The sequence below is a fragment of the Lepidochelys olivacea genome (assembly GCF_965140295.1).
Source record: "Lepidochelys olivacea isolate rLepOli2 genome assembly, chromosome: 2".
NCBI lineage: Eukaryota > Metazoa > Chordata > Testudines > Cheloniidae > Lepidochelys > Lepidochelys olivacea.
The window spans coordinates 209,656,188-209,677,003 of NC_140412.1; the positions used below are offsets into that span (position 1 = coordinate 209,656,188).

Here is a 20,816-nt window from a genome sequence, read left to right on the forward strand (position 1 = left end):
CACAGTAAAGGATAAAATTAAATGTATACCCCAAATTAAAAACATAATAAGAGGACCAAAAAAAGAGGACCATGGCTAAACAACAAAGTAAAAGAAGTGGTTAGAGGCAAAAAGGCATCCTTTCAAAACTGGAAGTCAAATCCTAGTGATGAAAATAGAAAGGAACTTAAACTCTGGCAAATCAAGTGTAAAAATATAATTAGGGAGAATTTTAAGAGCAACTAGTAAAAGACTCAAAAACTAACAGCAACAAATATAAGGCAACTGTGGAGAAGCTAAATGAATTATTTGCATCTGTCTTCACTGCAGAGGAGCCATTCTTTCTAGGTGAGAAATCTGAGGAACTGTCCCAGATTGAGGTGTCATTAGAGGAGGTTTTGGAAAAAATGATAAATTAAAAACAGTAATAAGTCACCAGGACCAGATGGTATTCAAAGAATTCTGAAGGAACTCAAATATGAAATTGCAGAACTACTAACTGGTGTATGTAACCTATCACTTAAATCAGCTTCTGTACCAGATGACTGGAGGATAACTAATTTGACACCATTTTTAAAAAAGACTCTAGAGGTGATCGTGGCAATTACAGGCTGGTAATCCTAACTTCAGTATGAGGCAAACTGGTTGAAATTATAGTAAAGACCAGAATTATGAGAAGCATAGATGAACACAATATGTTGGAGAAGAGTAAAGGGAAATCATGCCTCACCAAACTATTAGAATTCTTTGAGGGAGGTCAACAGACAGGGACAAGAGTGATGCAGACATAGTGTACTTGGATTTTCAGAAAGCCTTTGACAACGTCCCTCACCAAAGGCTCTTAAGCAAAGTAAGGAGCCATGGGATAAGAGGAACAGTCCTCTCATGGGTCAGTAACTGGTTAAAAGACAGGAAACAAAGGGTTGGAATCAATGGTCGATTTTCAGAATAGAGAGGGAAACAGAGGTGCCCCCAAGGGATCTGTACTGGGACCAGTGCTGTTCAATATATTCATAAATGATCTAGAAAAAGGGTTAAACAGTGAGGTGGCAAAGATTGCAGATGATACAAAATTACTCAGGATAGTTAAGTCCAAAGTAGACTGCAAAGAGTTACAAAAGGATCTCAAGGCTGGGCAACAAAATGGCAGATGAAATTCAAAAGCTGATCAATGCAAAGTAATGCATATTAGAAAACATAATTCCAACCATACATACAAAATGATGGAATCTAAATTAGCTGTTACCAGTCAAGAAAAAGATTTTGGACTCATTGTGGATTGTTCTCTGAGAACATCTACTGAATGTGCAGTGACAGTCAAAAAAGCTAACAGAATGTTAGGAACCATTAGGAAAGGGGTAGATAATAAGAGAGAGTAGATGATATAATGCCACTATATATATCCATGCTATGCCCACACCTTGAATACGGCATGCAGTTCTGGTTGTCCCATCTCAAAAAGATATATTAGAATTGGAAAAGGTACAAGGAAGGGCAACAAAAATGTTTAAGGATATGGAACAGCTTTCTTATGAAGAAAGAAAAAAAGACTGAGAAGTTTCAGTTTAGAGAAGAGACAACTAAGGGGGGATATGACAGATCTATAAAATTGTGAATAATCCAGAGAAAGTGAACAGGGATGTTTATTTTCCTCTTCACATAACAAAAATTAGGGGTCAGCCAGTGAAATTAATAGGCAGGAGATTTAAAACAAATATAAGAAACTACTTCATACAACACAGAGTCAAACCTGTGAAACTCATTGTCAGTGGATGTTGTGAAGGTCAAAACTATAACTGGATTAAAAAAAATAATTAGTTAAGTTCATAGAAGATAGCTCCATCAATGGCGATGGCCAAGATGGTCAGAGATGCAACCCCATGCTCTGGGTGTTCCTAGCCTCTGACTGCCAGAAGCTGGGAGTGGAAGACAGGAGATGGATCACTCACTAATTGCCCTGTTCTGTTCATTCCCTCTGAAGCACTGCATTGGCTGCTGTTGGAAGACAGGATACAGAGCTAGATGGACCATTGGTGTGACTCAATATGGCCATTCTTATGTTCCTCTTTTCTAAAGGAGGAATGCAAATTTAGCACCATAACAGCCAGAAGCAGTAGGGAAATTTGCAATTGCTTGTTATATTAGAAGTGATTTAAAATAATCCACTAGTATGCAAAGCAGATTCAACCATCCAAATGCATCTATTTACTCAGAAGTGGCTGCATAAACAGATAATATTGAAAGAATACACACTTTCTGTCTCTGTGTGTAAAATACACATACACGGAGAGATTCTGTATACATACATATATAAAAGGCACAACAAAAACACATTAAAAGAACATTCTTTAGCTTGCAAAGTCAAACACTTGAAAGTCAGGAAATGCTAGATTTACAGTTGCACATGCAATCTGTTTCCCAATTTTAAAAAGAAAAGGTAAAAACCAATTGTTATATGCAAATGTAACAATATCCTGCCACAATCATGAATCATTAGTAGGATTTCAACCTTTCGTATTAACAACAGAGATTGTTACTACCAGAGCTACTTACAGGACTAAGTCCATCAACTAGCAGCAGAAGAAGGCTGTTTTCTCATATGGGACAGGGAAATAAATGGTTTGCTGGGTTCAGATGGTGGATCCAGGGAGGAGTTAGGGGGAAGCCCAGCCCAGCTCTCCCCCTCATGCTGCTGGAGTTGGAGAAGTTCCTGCCCAACGTGTTGACCCAGAGGGTGGATTGGTGCTAGGTTCATGGGGGTAGCCTGAGAAAGCACAGCTCATATTCTCTCCCCTGCCCTCTCCCTTCCCCAGAGAGTTAGGGGAACTCCTAGTCTATGGGACCACTTGGTTCCATGTGTTGGAGCCAGGTAATTTACAGGGGCAGGGAAACCCAGCTTGGCTCTCCATCATCTCCCCATCCTCCACCCCCAGCAGCTCCCAGGTGTTCCCAATACAGTATGTGCTGCTGCGGTTCAGTGATTGACAGGCTGTCAAAATCTTCCCAAGGAACACAAGTGAGAGAAGGACCATTTTGATTTTTAAATCATTTATAGTTTAGGCAAATCTCAGTGGAACTTCATGAAACAAAGAAAAGCTACTTCTGCAGCCCTAAAAGATTCCCCCTCTCAAATATCAAAGGTCTGCTGCAAACAGTGGAGGTGTGAGAACATCCCAAAGAAAAGTTGCAAGAATCCTTTATAACAGAAAGCATTAGGCAACCCAAATTATAGGGGGTACCACCTTAATAAATTAATTACCTTTATTTAAAAATCTAGCAATCCATGTCAGAACGTAACAACTAGTGTTAGTAGTATATGATCAGTTTAAATTACTCTATATTATGTAATCTAATATAAATGTTGCCTAATCTTCCTCAGCAAGACATTACATTCACATGTGTTACAAAGAACTTGTCGTAAAGGAAAAAAGGTTTAAGAAAATCCTGTGAAAACGAAACTATATATGGAAGAATTTGCTTACTGTTAGAAGTTTGGTTGTAATTCCAGCATCCACCACAGCCTTGTGCATAGCACGCAGAGTCTCTAACTCTGGAGCAGCAATAAACACTACATAGGGCATAAACTCTGCAGTCCTCAATACTTTCAAGGCCTAGAAACAAGAAAACACACAAAACCAACCAAACAAACAAACCCCCTCCAAACACTAAATTGAATTAGTTAAAAATGAGAATAAGTCACTGTACTTCAGTGAAGTACTGCAATTTTAATCTGGTACCATTAACAAAACAACAATACAATTTTTGCACTCCTATCCCATCCTCAAAGTGCTACCTTGCCAAAGGATGGTACGAAACTCCCCTTTGAAGTGTTCAACATCACTCTTACATTGGCTGAAGGGGTTACTGATCAGCAATGCAAAACACACTCGATTACAGGCCTTTGCACATTCCTGATCTCTTCCACCTCAAAATGCCAAAAAGCCAAAATAACTTGCGAGTCTTCCATGGTACTGTAGGATACAAGACTAGCTTAAAAGTCTTCAAATTTAACACATACCTCTTCAACACGGATACTCATTTTAGGGTACATGACACATTACTTACCTGCGGGTTCACATCCAAAATGCATGTCCTTCCAGTCTGAACCACTTCAAGGATGGAATCTATTTTGGTGCCATAAAGGTTTCCTTCATATTCTCCATGTTCTAGGTATCTGCCAGCTTTAATATCTGCCTCCATTTCAGCACGTGACACAAATCTGTATGCTTGCCCATCTTTTTCATCATCCCTTGGCTTTCGTGAAGTAACTAAATACAAATTTTTCACAAATCACTGGATATAAAAACCCCCAAGATATCTGAAGATTGATTGGCTGTAAAGCCATGTACATGTGTGTCTTTTCTGTGTGGGGAACAAACCACTGTCCAAGCTCATGTTCAAAATTTATGAGCATAATTCCTCCCAAACCCATTCCCTCTGCCATTACTCTCTTCCCTCCCTCATTTCATCTACCCTTTATTCCCTCACTTTCATCATTCTTTGTTCATTCCATATCCCAGACTCATTATCCATCCTCTTCAATCACTATTGCATAAGATTTTCAACAGCACCTAAGTCTCATTTTCAAAGATGATTTAGACACTTAGGAGCCTAAGTCCCACTGACTTTCAATGGGACTTAGGGCTTGGCTACACTTACATTTTATAGCAATCTAACTTGCTGGCTCAGGGGTGTGAAAAATCACCCCCCTGAGCACAGCAAGTCAGAGCGCTTTAAAGCGCCAGTGTAAACAGGCTCCGAGCGCTGGGAGCCGTGCTCCCAGCACTCAGAGCTAATCCCCTCATGGAGTTGGATTACCAGGAGCACTGGGAGAGCTCTTTTCCAGTGCTCACGCAGGACCACACTCACACTTCAAAGCGCTGCCACAGGAGTGCTCCCGCCACAGCGCTTTGAAGTTTCCAGTGTAGTCATGCCCTTACGCTCTTTCCAGCTGATCCCACAACACTCATTTATTTCTCTCTCTCTCTCAGACACACAGTGTGGAAGTGGAAAAGCTATAGGAAAACACTAATTATCCAGTCCTCCTTCAAGACCCTCTTCTATTGTAATGCCTCTGGTAAATTTTCAAGTGACAGTAAATTAGGCAGTTGGCCAGTAGAAGCTTCTAATATTTGCCTCATTTATTTCTTATAATAGCATTTTTTTAAAAATTGACAACTAAAACCATCTAGCTATGCTCAAAACTTCCCTGCATAAATGCATGTTCTTTTTACAGCTTCCTTATGGTACCTCCACCACTCCTTCCTACTGTTTGTTGCATCTTATCTTAAATTAGGTAGCAAACTCTTCAGGGCAAATACTATCCTTTTACTCTGTACAGCACATAGTACAATGGAGCCCTGATCCTGAATGGGGCCTCTAGGTGATATTATACAAATGAATAATAAAATACTAAATGTGTTTTATTTTTCATCTCTCTTTTATGGACACCCACCCAGCCAGCTAGCTATAAAATCCCTGTTAGCAGCTGTTCTTTACTTGCTTTACCTGTAAAGGGTTAAAAGTCTCACTGCTATGCATAGGTAAAAGGAAGTGAGTGGGCACTTGACCAAAAGAACCAATGGGAAGGCCAGAGCTTTTTAAAATTGAGAAAAAACTTCCCCTTTGTCTGTCTGTTTTCTCTCAGGGAGAGGGGGACAGGGCAGCAGTTATGTTGTAAGAAGCTTGGGCCAGGTATGAAAAATCTTCAGTATCATACCTAGAAACTACTCATTTGAAATCCCAGCTATGTCAGTAGGTCAGGAAATGTCTAGGAAGACACGATTAGGTTTATCTCTTTCTATATTTTTATGGCTCGTGGATTCCTCTGTGCTAACGCCAGGGGCTTTTGTTTTGCTTGCAACCTTTAAGTGGGACCTCAAGAAAGCTACTCTTGGTGCTTAATCCTGGTAGTCACTCTTTTAAAATCTAGCAATAGCCTGAGTTTCCAGATGTATTTTCTTTCTTTTTTTAAAATAAAATTTACCTTTTTTAAGAACAGGATTGGAGTTCTGTGTCTCAAGAGGTTTGTGCACATATTTTAAATTAGGGTGTGTGTGTGTGTGTTCTGCACTTGGGTGGTGGCAGCATCTACCAATCCAAAGTCAGAAAAAAGCTGTAACCTTGGAAGTTTAATACAAGCCTGGAGTGGCAAGTATTAGTTTTTAGAATCCTTGTGGGCCCCCACCTTCTGCACTCGAAGTGCCAGAGTGCAGAATCAGCCTTAATCTCCAAATAAATTATTATGGTAGCTTGATTAAATAGTATTTAACTTTACATGTTTTGTTTGTATGTTGCTGGTTTACTGCTTGGTAATTTGCCTTGTCTATTTAGGTTGTCAGATCTCTGACACATAGACCATGTCTTCTCTGAGTTCTGTGACATTCCGATTCAAGTGGCCAAAAGTGCTCTAAATAGATTAAACAACAAACAACAATAATAATAATGTTGGCACACATACGAATTGAGAGATCTCATTTATTACCTATCTGCAGTTATGACATCTTACAGAAACCTATAATTTGTTAATTTTTAGACAATTTACTGTTAATGTCATGTTGTGCATTACTCTTTGCCTACATGGATTATTAACCTGACTCCCAGCATAGGTTCCTTTGGACAGACTATGCTATCAGATATGCACCCCTGATTCTAATGGTATGGACCAGTTTGGGGGTTTGTGAGCATTACAGATGAAAAAGATTAGGACTCCTGGGGCTATCTAGTTTCCCCACCTCAGTTACAAGACACTCCTGGCTTGTCTTTCAGATTTGCCCACATCCCCACTACTGCCAGTACCATTCCTTGCCACATACTATGAGGCAGAAGAGAACAGATGGCTCTTAGAAGTGTCTGGGCATAATGGGTATGGGGCAATGAAGCTGTTCTGTGCTCAGAGGTCAGCCAGAAGGGGTGGTCTGGCAGACAGGAAGGAACAGGTTCTTTCAGAAAGTGCGAGGTAGGAGAAAATTCTGATACTGCAGGAAGGGGCAGCTCTTTCAGCAGCTGAAAGGAAGAAAAACCAGAGCGGAGAGGGGTAGGGCTGGTGCAGGAAGAAGTAGGAAGAAATGACATTAATTGGCCTCTCATCCCTCAATTTATAACATTAACAACCAATAAAATAGAATTCATAGTTTATTTATCCCTAGGATACTATGGGTTAAAGCCAGGAACTACAAATTTCATATGAAGTTTTTGTTTCACATACAGAGAGAAATAAAGAGTTCATTTAAACAATAAAATGAGTTTCGAAGCAAAATTCTAGTAACTGTTCATTATTAAAATGTACCAGGAATTTTTAGAAGCATTCAGATATTGACTATAAACCCCAAAATAGATATACTTGAACAATCCTGCCAGATGCATGCATTGGAACTCCTGTCTTCAGCATGAGTAGACAAAAGTTTGGCTGGTAGTTAGATGTCATTAACACAGAAGCAGGATCTTCCTACTTATTGAGGAGATTGAAAACACATTTCATTCTCCAGCCAAAGTTTTCAACCCACAATTATTACTCCCAGATTGAGTCACTACAACAAACTTCAGATTAGAGTAAATTTTTCCAGATGAATTACAAACTTCAATAAATAGGATTTGACAGTGGGAGTGCTGATAACTTACATGGCACTGTAGTTCCAAACCTAATGGGATTCAATACTATAAATCGGTTTTTCAAGCTTCTTCGACCCACTCCCTGGGCCCCAATTAAGACCAATGTCTTCCTCTGAAAAGGAGGCATTTTGGCTACTTCCTCATATATCTGAATTTCATGACGATCAAATTCTACATAGAAAAAAGTAACAAAATATTAAATGCAGATCAAGTCACTGCCATTTGTAGAAAACCTCAGCAATTCTATTTTATATTCACATATAACCTATTATGTAAATAGTACTTAAAAGGTATTTTTTCAGATATTTTTATCTCAGTTTTCTTATGTATAAACAGAAATGGGAATATTGTAGATTCTTTCAATGACCATCTACTCTAAACATAGTAATTCTGTAGTAGGATTGTTTTTTGGAAATTTAGGCAATAGTCACACCATGCATAGGTGCCGACTTTCTAATGTGCCATGGGTGCTCCCCCCAGCTCCATTCCAGGCCCCGCCCCCACTCCACCCCTCTCCCAAGGTCCCACCCTGCCCTGTCCCCTCCCCTGAGTGCCCCCCACTCTCACTCCTCCCTGCTCCCCTCCAGTACCTCCTGCACACCACGGAGCAGCTGATCCACAGCAGGGGAGGTAGAGGCACTGATCAGCAGGGCTGCTGGCAGGTGGGAGGAGTTAGGGGAGGCACTGATAATGAGGGCTGTCGGTGGGTGTTAAGCACCCATCATTTCTTTTGGGTGGCTGCTCCAGCTCTGGAGCACCCATGGAGTCAGTGCCCAGGACATCATGCCAGCATTTACCACTGTGCCAATCAATAGTGTTTTAAGTATTTAGAAAATTGTTCTTTGATCCTTTATTATGTCCCCTAATGCATCTGCTCAACAGTAACAGCTTTTCTTTGTGCACCATGACTTAACCACAAAAACTACCCTGTTTATAATTTCTGATCTAGCTGATTGATTTGCTAATCAAGCTACTATAATTTATTTTAAAACTTTCTCCTATAACACAAGCATTCACTGTCATGAGTTTAATCGGCTATACCCAGTGTGTTAACCTAAGTTTAAAATGCAGATTCAGAAACTCTACAACGTACTGGACTTGTACACTATTCTACTGGATTTTACACATAATGTAAGATTAAAATGTACCTGCATTTCTGGTTGTGAGGTACATCATCTTTTTCTTTTTTTTGCTACTTATTGTTCCACAAAAGGGCCCTGAAAGTAAAACAGACAAGAATACTGAAAGCTCTTAAACTCACTTTTTGATAAATATCTTTTCATGATGGCTTACTCTATGTAGATTTTAGGATTAACTAAAAAGACAGCCATATACTGAAGGATAGTTGCACTTTTTTTTTTTTTTTTTTAAAACCAGAGACACAATGTGACCTTTATTGGAGAGAGAAATCATTATTAATCCTCTTGGCATATACTTTAAATGGTACAGCAGACACACAAAAACTAATGCTCTGCATAAAATGTACCAGAAAACAAAATACTTTTCTAGAAACGAATAGGAAAGGACCAAAACTGTTTCCAGTAAATATTTATATTAGAGCTGTCCATTAATCGCAGTTAACTCACGTGATTAACTCAAAAAAATTAATCACGATTAATAGCACTTTTAATTGCACTGTTAAACAGAACAACAATTGAAATTTATTAAATACTTTGGATGCTTTCCTACATTTTCATATATATTGATTTCAATTACAACACAGAATGCAAAGTGTACAGTACTCATTTTTTATTACAAATATTTGCACTATAAAAATGATAAAGAAATAGCATTTTTCAATTCACCTCATTCAAGTGCCATAATGCAATATCTTTATCATGAAAGTGCAACCTACAAATGTAGATTTTTTTTTTTGTTATATAACTGCACTCAAAAAAACCAAAACAATGTAAAACTTTAGAGCAGTGGTTCTTAACCTTTACTGCAGCCTGCACTCCCTTGGTTCTCAAAATATGTTCTTGCACCCCTTATCAAAAATCACTGAAGTAGGTCAGTTCTTTAAACCTAGATATATTTTTTGTTTGTATACTACAGTAATCATTAAAAAAATTTATAATGTTAATAAATACATAGGTTTGATTAAACAAAGTAGTTGTTTGTACGTACGTACCTATGCTTAATTTGTGTTTTCGATGATTTACCTTCTAAAAAAATCTGGCATGTCTCACACCCCACGTTAAGAACCACTGCTTTAGAGCCTACAAGTCTGCTCAGTCCTACTTCTTGTTCAGCCAATCGCTAAGACAAACAAGTTTGTTTACATTTACGGAACATAATGCTTCCTGCTTCTTATTTACAATGTCACCTGAAAGTGAGAACAGGCATTTACATGGCACTTTTGTAGCTGGCATTGCAAGGAATTTATGTACCAAATAAGCTAAACATTCGTATGCCCCTTCATGCTTTGGCCACCATTCCAGAGGACATGCTCCCATGCTGATGACACTTGTTTAAAAAAATGTGTTAATTAAATTATTGACTGCACTCCTTGGAGGAGAATTGTATGTCTCCTGCTCGGTTTTACCCATATTCTGCCATATATTTAATGTTATAGCAGTCTCGGATGATGATTCCGGCACACGTTTGTTTTAAGAACACTTTCACTTCAGATTTGACAAAAAGCAAAGAAGGTACCAATGTGAGATTTCTAAATATAGTTACAGTACTCAAGATTTAAAAATCTGAAGGGCCTTCCAAAATCTGAGAGGGATGAGGTGTGGAGCATGCTTTCAGAAGTCTTAAAAGAGCAACACTCTGATGCAGAAGCTACAGAACCTGAACCACCAAGAAAATCAACCTTCTGCTGGTGGCATCAGACTCAGATGATGACAATGAGCATGCATCAGTCTGCACTGCTTTGGATCGTTATCGAGCAGAATCCGTTATCAGCATGGACGCATGTCCTCTGGAAGGGTGTTTTAAGCATGAAGGGACACATGAATCTTTAGAGCATCTGCCACGTAAATATCTTGCGATGCCGGCTACAACTGTGCCATGCAAACACCTATAAACAAGAAGTGGGCAGCATTATCTCCTGCAAATGTAAACGAACTTGTTTGTCTGAGCAATTGGCTGAACAAGAAGTAGGATGGAGTGGACATGCAGGCTCTAAAATTTTACATTGTTTTATTTTTGAGTGCAGTTATTTTTTGGTACATAATTCTACATTTGTAAATTCAACTTTCATGATAAAGAGATTGCACTACATTATTTGTATTAGGTGAACTGAAAAAACCTTTTGTTTTTTACTGTGCAAATATTTGTAATAAAAAATAATATAAAGTGAAGCACTGTACACTTTGTATTCTGTGTGCTAACTGAAATCAATAAATTTGAAAATGTAGAAAACATTCACAAATATTTAAATGGTATTCTATTATTCTTTAACAGTGCGATTAATCACGATTAATTTTTTTAATTGCTTGACATCCCTAATTTTTATATATATATATATTTTAAAAGCAACTTGAAAATGGTCACCCTATGGTTGATTTTCCTGCTTAATTTTACCATTCACCAGCAGGTGGCAAAAAGGATCAAAACTCTGAAAACAGTGAGTGTACATTCTAATCCTCGCTCTTCGAGTCAAGGTCAAAATAAAATACATTTGTAATAACTAGCATTTATTTTATGTATTGAAACCACCTGTGGAGCCTCTTTCATAAGGTCTGCCTGATTGTGCAAATGGAAAAAGCAAAGCAAGCTAATCATGGCAGCACCCCGGCCAGAGCCCTGCCCGCCCTGCGCAACACCATGTGTAGCCCCTGGGCTGCTGTGTCCTTCCAAAGCCAGTACGTGGAGCTTGCAGGGCTGTGTGTGGCCTTCCAGTCCCCACTGCCTTCCTCCCTGATATATTTGTTCAATATCTTCATTAATGATCTGGAGGATGGCGTGGATTGCACCCTCAGCAAGTTTGCAGATGACACTAAACTGGGAGGAGAGGTAGATACGCTGGAGGGAAGGGATAGGGTACAGAGGGACCTAGACAAATTAGAGGATTGGGCCAAAAGAAATCTGATGAGGTTCTACAAGGACAAGTGCAGAATCCTGAACTTAGGACGAAAGAATCCCATGCACTGCTATAGACTAAGGACCGAGTAGCTAGGCAGCAGTTCTGCAGAAAGGGACCTAGGGGTTACAGTGGATAAGAAGCTGGATATGAGTCAACAGTGTGCCCTTGTTGCCCAGAAGGCTAACTGCATTTTGGGCTATATAAGTAGGAGCATTGCCAGCAGATCAAGGGATGTGATCATTCGGCATTGGTGAGGCCTCATCGGGAGTAGTGTGTCCAGTTTTGGAGCCCACACTACAAGAAGGATGTGGAAAAAGTGGAAAGAGTCCAGCAGAAGGCAACAAAAATGATTAGGGGGCTGGAGAACATGACTTATGAGGAGAGGCTGAGGGAACAGGGATTATTTAGTCTGCAGAAGAGAAGACTGAGGGGGGGATTTGATAGCTGCTTTCAACTACCTGAAAGGGGGTTCCAAAGAGGATGGATCTAGACTTTTCTCAGTGGTAGAAGAGGACAGAACAAAGAGTAATGCTCTCAAGTTGCAGTGGGGGCGGTTTAGGTTGGATATTAGGAAAAAAACTTTTTCACTAGGAGGGTGGTGAAACACTGGAATGCGTTACCTAGGGAGGTGGAATCTCCTTCCCTAGAGGTTTTTAAGGTCAGGCTTGACAAAGCCCTGGCTGGGACGATTTAGTTGGGGATTGGTCCTGCTTTGAGCAGGCGGTTGGACTAGATGACCTTCTGAGGTCCCTTCCAACCCTGATATTCTATGATTCTATGATAAAGGAACCCATCTCTGAAAGTGCATTAAACCTTACCCGAATTATCCCAGTCCCTCCTAACAAATGCCTTCCGCTTCTCTTCCAGGAACTGGCTAGGAATAAGGCCGGCACTTCCTCCTTCTTTGACATGGCTAGCCTGAAATCAAGTTAATAAGCTATGAATCCCCTGTGACAAATACTTTAAATTTTAGTCCAGTGATTCAAACAAGCAGCAAACTTTCAATCAGACATTCACTCCTGAAGACTGGCTTCTTGAAAGACTGTCATTTAGGATTTCTGGAGGCTAAGCACTGAAGCATTAATGATGGACACCTGAAAATCCAAATTTAGAGAACCATGCTTCCCAGAAACACAGTGGGGTTTGCCGGTTTTCTAGTCCACTTAAACATCATAATTCAAGAAACATGGCTAGAGTAGAGACACAGAAAACTACTTCTTGATAATGAAGTCATTGTACTGTTTACCACATAAATTATTAAATCTCTAATTCCAGAGGTTTATATTTCAGCCATAAAAAGAAATTGCTAAAATGTACAATTACCAAATTGACCAAAATGGCTCAGAAAACACTTAAAAGCCAAACAATTCGTTTGAAAGGATTCTGCATGGCACAACATCTGTAGAGCTCTGCTGAACACTTATGCATTTATCCTGCATTCTTGTTGGAATCCAGAGGCCCTAAGCTAAACATGATTCCAAATATAGGCACCTGACGCACCTATTTTTTCTGTCATTTCACGAACATGTAATATTATCCTTGCCTATGAACTGACCATACCTTAAAATTCCACTGTCATTGTACGGTTTTACTACTACTTAGGAGAGAAAACTCATAGATCTAGGTTTTATAAACCAAACAGTATACTTAGTTATGAAAGCTTAGAAGTCAGATATTCTCCACTGAAATCATTTTATGGTGAGTGTCCCATTGTCAGTAATTCAGGACACACAAATGTGAAATTTTATAGTTTTGGTCCTCTCAATAGCAGCTACTTGCATCCATTTCTCTTAAAGAGAAATGGTATAAACAGCAGGCTGAGTCATATTTTCATCTTATTAGTAGCCAGATGGAATGAAGTTAATATCTCACTTTTTGCCCACTCAAGAAATACTGGATGGATGCTGAGAAGTCTCTAGCTGTAGGAATTCAATGACATCTATTTTGGTACACTTGCAAGTTACTACTTACGACACAATACATCATTGTTCATGTCAATAGACAGAATGAAATGTAAAAACCCATTAGAGATGGCTTGTGGGAGAGGGCTTTTGGTTTATTTTGTTTGGATTCTTGCAAGTTGCCAGTTGGAGGAGTTTGAAAAAACAGAGGTGACAGCATGCATGCTGAATGTCTCTAGTACGCTCTTGTGAAGAGATTCAGAGTGCCTAACTTCTGAAACACATTTAATTGGCAGTAAGTAATTATGCAGACTATTTTTTCTCTTTATTTTCCCTTCTGTAGTTACTGTAGCTGGCTGGTTAGAAGAAGATGGGATCTCTCCATCATCTTTTTCAAACACACAAAAGGAGTAAGATGGAAATCCAACTCTTTGAGAAAACAAGAGAAAAGATTCCTGTATCATAACTGCTGTTCTATGAGATGTGGGTGCAGACATGTATTCCACACGTGTGTGCATGGGCTTACTCTGCCTTGCAATATTCATCATGCTCACTCCTGCCCCAACCCCTCCCCCCAGTTCCTTTGTGCCAAAATCCCCGGCGGAAGACTCGACTGCAGAGGGGTGGAGAGTGGTTCATGGACTACATGTCTGCACCCACATCTCAAAGAAGAGTTACGATACAGGTGGTAGACATGTATTCCAATCAGGTAACTCACAAGCAGTTCCAGGGGAAAGCAGGCTCAGAGTTATTTAAATAGTGAGCACAGAACTGCTCCCCAAAGTTTGCAGCCATTGGTGATAGCACGTCTAGCAAAAATATGTACAGAAGATACATCACAGCCCTGCAGATATCCACTACTGAAACACCACTAAGAAATGGAGCTGATGTCACCTGAGCTCTCGTTAAATGAGCCCACAAAAGATGGTGGAGGTGTCATCTGAGTCACTTCAGAAGCCATAGTAATGCAGGAAGTTATTCACTTGGAAACAGTTTGAGCAGAGAATGGTTGTCCCTTCATCTGCTCAGCGTAGGAAATAAAGTGGCGAGGTGATGAATGAAACGGCTTAGTCCTTTCTAAATAAAATGCCAACCACTACATCTAAACTAGGCAGATGCTGTTCCTCCACACTTGAATGTGGTTTGAGAAAAAAAAATATAGGTAAGTAAATAATTTGATTAAGGTGAAACAGATACCACTTTGGACAAAAATTTTGGGTATGGTCTTAAAGCCATCTTGTCCTTGAAGAATTGAGCGTATGAAGGCTCTGCCATTGAGGCCTGCACCTCACTAATTCTTCTTGTGGATGTTATAGCCACTAGGAAGGCAGTCTTCTGAGAGAGGAGAGCCCATGAACATGTTGCTATCAGCTCAAATGGTGGACCAATCAGTGCTGTCAGGACATTAAGGTCCCACAATGGCACCATTTCTTTTGCTAGTGGAAAAAGATGGATAATACCCTCTCAAAAACTTCACAATCATAGGGTTTGAGAATACCAACTTCTCTTGAATGGGAGGATGAAAAGATGAGAACATCTCCAAGGGAACACCTTCAGGGAGCTCAGAGTGAGGCCTGAAGATTTCAAATGCACCAAATACTTCAAAACATGGGCTGAATCGGCATGGATGTTGCCCAAATAGAAAATTATTTCCACTTAGACAAGTAATGGCCCTTGTGTCTGGTTTTCTACTACTAAGCAGAATCTCTAACTGCCTCTGAGAACTAGCCATTCAGCATCCACACCTTAAGATGCAGACTGCTCAACGATGGATGAACAACCTGGCTAATTGGTTGAGTCAGTAGGTTGGAGAAAACAGAAAGAGGTTTGGGAGGTCAAGGCAACAAGAGAGAGGAGGTTGGAAAATTAACATTGCCTCAGTCATGCTGGTGTAATCATAGTAAGTTTGACGTGATCCAATTTGAGCTTGAGGATAGCCTGAGGGATCAGAGGAATGGGGGGAAAGGCATACATCAGGGTCCCTCCTCAATTTAGATGGAAGGCCTAGGAGGGTGGTGAAGCACTGGAATGGGTTACTTAAGAAAGGAGATTCCACCACCTCCCTAGGAGTTTTTAAGGTCAAGCTTGACAAAGCCCTGGCTGGGATGATTTAGTTGGTGATTGGTCCTGCTTTGAGCAGGGGGTTGGACTAGATGACCTCTTGATGTCCCTTCCAACCCTGATATTCTATGATTCTAAGGCCTTGATAAGAGACCCTGGCTAAGACATGCTCAAGAGCAGAACTGATGACATTTTCTGTTGCCCTTTGTTGCAAAAAAGTTTATGGAAGGGATACTCCGTTACTGAAAAATGGACGTCAACACACTCTTCTTTAGGGACCACTCATGGTTGATCAAAAAAGATCTGCTGAGATGATTAGCCATTTGGTTCTGAGAGCGTGACAAGTATTCTGTGGGTATATCATCTTCCTTGATGCAGAAGTTCCAGACTTTTGTTTCCTGAAAAAGCTGGTTGGAGCAAGCACCACTCTGGTTGTTCACATAATACACTGCAATGGCTGTGTCCATGAGAATATGAATCCATGCCCTCCAGATTGGATCCTGAATCACCTGACAAGCATTGTCTACTGCTCAAAGTTCCAGCAGGTTTATATGAAAGGAAGCTTCCTCTGACCACAAACCCTGAATTTAACTCTCCCAGATGTGTTCCCGAACCAATTGGGGAGGCATCAGAACTACTGTCTTAGTTGGTGGAAGGTGGACAAAGGGGAAACCCGACACAATATGTTGAATTCCACCCACCACTATAAAGAGTGCAGAATTTTTAGGGCACCTGGACAAGGGTGTCCAGCAGCTGGCAACACAGGCAAAAGTCTAACACCAGCCACAACTGAAGAAGGTGAAGATGCACCATTGCATGTTTCATTACATACATGCATGCCACCATAGGGCCCAGTAACCTCATGCATACCCGGATTGTGGTCAAAGGGTGCAACTGAAGATCCCAACAAAAGTGATGAATTGCCTGGAACAGTTCAGACAGAAGAAAGGCCCTCAAATTCATAGTCTATCGGAGCACCAATGAAAATTTTTTGAGTTGGCTTCAAAACTGATTTGCTCCTGTTTCAGATCAGACCAAACCGATAAAAAAAAGTCTAGTGTGAACCTGACATGACAGAGAACCTGCTCCCTGGATGGACATCTCAGTAGCCAATCATTCAGGTATGGAAAGATATAAATTCCCCTTCTCCTGAGAAAGGCAGCCATCACCGTCATGCATTTAATAAAGACATATGGGGCTGATGGCAGTCTGAAGGGGAGAACTGTGTACTGGTAATGATAGCTGGTGATGAGGAATCTGAGGTACTTCCTGTGGCCTGGGAAGATTGCTACATGACAATAAGCATCCTGGAGACTGAGAGCAGCAAACCGGTTGTAATTCAGAGCAGGAAGAACAGTAACCAGGATAACCATGCAGAATCTCTGATGAGTTTGATGAGATCAAGGCTAGGTCTCATTCCTTCCTTAGATGTGAGGATCAGGAAGTATCACGAATAAAACACCTTTCCGCAAAGATGACGAAGAACCTCCTCTATAGCGCCCAAAGTACACAAGGTTTGTACCTGCTCTAAGAGCAGTTACTCGTGAGATGGGTTCCTGAAAAGGGACGGGGTAGGAGGATGGGAGTGGGGAATGGATAGGAACTGAATGGCACAACCTGATCCCCCCAGTGCTTATGACCCATCTGACCATAGTTATTGTTTCCCGAACACTGTAGAAGCAAGACAGCCTTTCCCCAAATAACTGGGGCATAGAAACAACATTGACAACTGAGGTGCTGCTCTCAAAACACCAGTCAAACAGACTGTCTAGCGGAAGGAGGAAGAGGATAAGCCACTTGACTAAAAAGTAGACCCAGAAGGTTTCTTCCCTCCATGATTTATGCCCCTTTCTAGGGAAATCTTGCTGCCTTGCAGGGTAGGAATGAACACTGACAGAAATATCATTGAGGATGATATTGCTGCTGCTTCCCAAAATGCAGTCTTTGCAGCCTGGGTATAAATTCCCAATGAGTGTAGGGCACTCAGGAGTCTTTCAAACAGTATAATGTCTCATCAGTTTTCTCCGAGAACAGGACATGACCATCGAACAAGTCCTCTATGCTTTGCTGGATCTCAGGCGCTATGCCAGAGTTTTGTACTCATGAGGCCATGAACCTGGACGAAGCATCTGCTATATCCAGGGTTGACTGTAAGGATGCCTTGGCCACTAAACTACCAACCATAAAAAAAGCCTTGAACTCCTCCTTAGAGGATCCTGTAACTTGTTCAGATACGGACACAGCATCACGGTTCACAAAATCGTATTTTTATAATAGAGCTTGATGATTTGCAAAACACATCTACAAGGAGGAAGTAGAGTAGATTTTTCTCCCCAATAAACATAGCATTTTGGACTTCTTTTCTTTAGGCATAGATTTATATCTTCCTTCTCTCACTCTCATGTTCTGCTGTCACAACCAGGAAATTTGGAACTGGATGTGTGAAAAAGGATTTGAAGCCCTCCATTCCCACATAGTAACTCTTGTCAGTGCATTTTGCTGTGGGTGTTAACAAAGCCAGGGTTCTGCATAATGATTTAACAGACTCTAGTGTTGCTTCGTTTATAGGGAAGGCAACTCTCACAGGAGCCAATTGTTGGAAGATATCTACCATTTTATGGGTGTTTTCCAGCACAAGCTTGGCCTGAATACATAAGGCTGATGCCATGTGTCTGAGCAGATCCCGATATGATCTGAAATCCTCTGGTACTGGACATGAGGACTTGAGTACCACTGCATCATCTGGTGACAAGGACGACAATGTAGTTGGGGCCAATGGAATCCCTTGAGGAATGACATCCATCCATCCCAAAGGTTCAGAATGTCCTAATACACAGGGAGTGCGCCTTCTGCTGTGCCTGCAGGTCTGATGGTTCTGGCGGGGAGACTACTGGAGGTACAGGTGATCGCCTCCTACAGCGAGCTGATGACTGGGATTTTGCTGAGCAAGAGACTTCTCAGGGATTTCCAGGAGGCTGCTGGGCATAAATATACAGCATCTGAGGCCCGTAAGAACTAGGTCAAGGTACCTTGTCTCTGCTGTGGGAATGATATCAATCCTGGTACCAACTATGACTCCTGCTGTGTCTTGACAACCTTCAAGAGAGTGGGATAGGGAAGGGAAGGGGAGATCTCTCTGAGCTCAGGTGTGAAGATCCCCCCCAAACAGCCACTCCTGTCAGGACTACCAAGATTCCAGCGCCATCCATAGCCCAACCCAACAACGCCACGAGTACCAAAGGAGCAGTCAACAAGTCCTTGAATATTGGTACCAGCCCTGAACTCATTCTGGGCCCCATAAAAGGCATCAGTACCAAAAATAAAGCTGGTGTCAAGCCAGCAGATCCAGACTATGTTGTAGTCAGCATTGATACCACGGATTCTATCTGTGCCAAAGACGCCCTTGGTACCAAATAAGAAATCGACAACACCCATGCATCATGGGTAAACTGCAGTGAGGACGACGGTGTCAGAAACGATAAATTCACCAACAATCCCAGGGTAGCAGAGGACACCACAGACGATGCAATTGCAGTCAGAGGAGGGTCTTGAATAAGCAGTGAATCAGGAACAGACAGGCACAACAGATCTGCTGCTTCCGGATACACAGGGTGGAAACCAATGATACCATCATCTGTATTGAAGGTACCGGAATCAATGGGTGTCCCCAAGGCAGTACACCAGAATTGCTGGTACAGATTCACAAACTTGATCTAAACATGAGACCAGAGATTGGGTTGATGGTCCCACTCTATCCCTCATACCAAGAGACTCCCAGTGCCAATCAGTACTTCCCTTAGTCTGAAGATGAATCTCCCCATCCCCTGGAATGACCCTGATCTGTTTTGATTGTTTTTGTTTGTGGGCCCGATGAAGGGGAGCAGTCCTTCTTCCTTCTGGGCAAGTAATCTGAGCTCAGTCCAGAAGCACCAATACATACCGGCTCCAGTGCCCTTTCACGGGCCTGACACTGGTCCCCAACGTTGAGGCAGGCAATGCTGTCTGCTCGAGAAGGTGCTGTTTTAATCTTACATCTCTAGTTTCCTGTGTCCTCTTTTTAAAGGACTTACAAATAGAGCACCTTTCTTTAGCATGCTTTTCCTGAAGGCAAAATAAACGTCTAGGGTGTGGATGGTTATGGGGAATAGCTGCCCCACAAAAAGGGCAATGTTTTAACCCCAGTGAAGGCATCCTACCAAGAGAAGCTACCTGGCTATTAACTACCTAAGGGTACTAACAGTAACTATATACAAAGATGACACAAAAAGCTGTAAAGACAAGAGAGAGGAAAGATCACACTAAGTGCTCCAACTCTAGCTGCAAGCAGTGTGAAGGAACAGAGCAGGGTTGGGGTGGTGCTGCCCTTTTATAGCCATGGGAAGAGCTATGAGCGGAGGGAAGCCGGTGCCGATTCTGTGGGTACTGCTAGGCAAAATTATACAGCTTTGGTGCGCTGGGTGTGCACACACCTGAGTGCAACGCATGTCTGCAACCACTCAAAGAAGAACCTACTCTTCCGCAATCACTGTCAGAGGGAGACTCACCATAATTAATTGACAACCTAAGATGTGATACTTTGCTGGAAATTATCTGAATTTTGGAATGTAGCAGCTTCAGACCAAATAAGTAGTAGTATAAAAAAGATAGAGTGGTATAGATAATACTGAAGTGAAAGACAATGATGTAAGATTGTTTTAAGACTTTGAGGTTATGCTGGAGAGCGAAAAGCTGGATCAATACTTCTTCCTAAAACTCCTATCAACCGGATTAGATTAATACAAATCTATTACTATTATAAATAATCAAAGTAATAAAGGTCTCAGCATTTTACCAACCTGCCACCAATTTGAGTCTTCCCGGTTTACAATCTGAAGAATTTCTCCTTTAGAAAATTTCAAACCTGCTTCTTTGCATGGGATCAGGTTGTCATTGTATGGATTATAATCAAAATGACACTTCACAAATACCTGAAATACATCGTAAACCTTTAAAGCTTAAAAGATTGAATATCAACAATTGCTACTGATATCAAAAAGTCTCATTACTTCGTTAGTAAAGCCAAAACTGCTTTGTAACTTTGCTAAGGACATACAAAATTTAATTAATGGTTAACAATTTTCCTTGGCCAAGCAAAATACAAGATATTGGAGAAGATTTAAAGAACATTTTGCCTGATATTATACCAGCAGAGAGTACATTAAACTAAACAGCAACACTAAAATGATCTCAAA

The 20,816-nt window shown here is 40.9% G+C and overlaps 1 protein-coding gene across 2 annotated transcripts in view; it reads right to left on the reverse strand.

Moving 5' to 3' along the window:
* The window catches only part of PALS2 (protein associated with LIN7 2, MAGUK p55 family member), a 137,489-nt gene that overhangs the window by 3,157 nt on the left and 113,516 nt on the right, over positions 1-20,816 (reverse strand). For both annotated transcript variants that reach the window (XM_084618345.1, XM_084618346.1), the window contains 6 exons: positions 20,421-20,552; positions 12,442-12,541; positions 8,739-8,807; positions 7,600-7,761; positions 4,045-4,247; positions 3,462-3,590 (listed from right to left, as the gene is read on the reverse strand). In XM_084618345.1, coding sequence (XP_084474471.1) covers positions 3,462-3,590; positions 4,045-4,247; positions 7,600-7,761; positions 8,739-8,807; positions 12,442-12,541; positions 20,421-20,552 — 795 coding nt within the window. The remainder of the gene's footprint in view (positions 1-3,461; positions 3,591-4,044; positions 4,248-7,599; positions 7,762-8,738; positions 8,808-12,441; positions 12,542-20,420; positions 20,553-20,816) is intronic.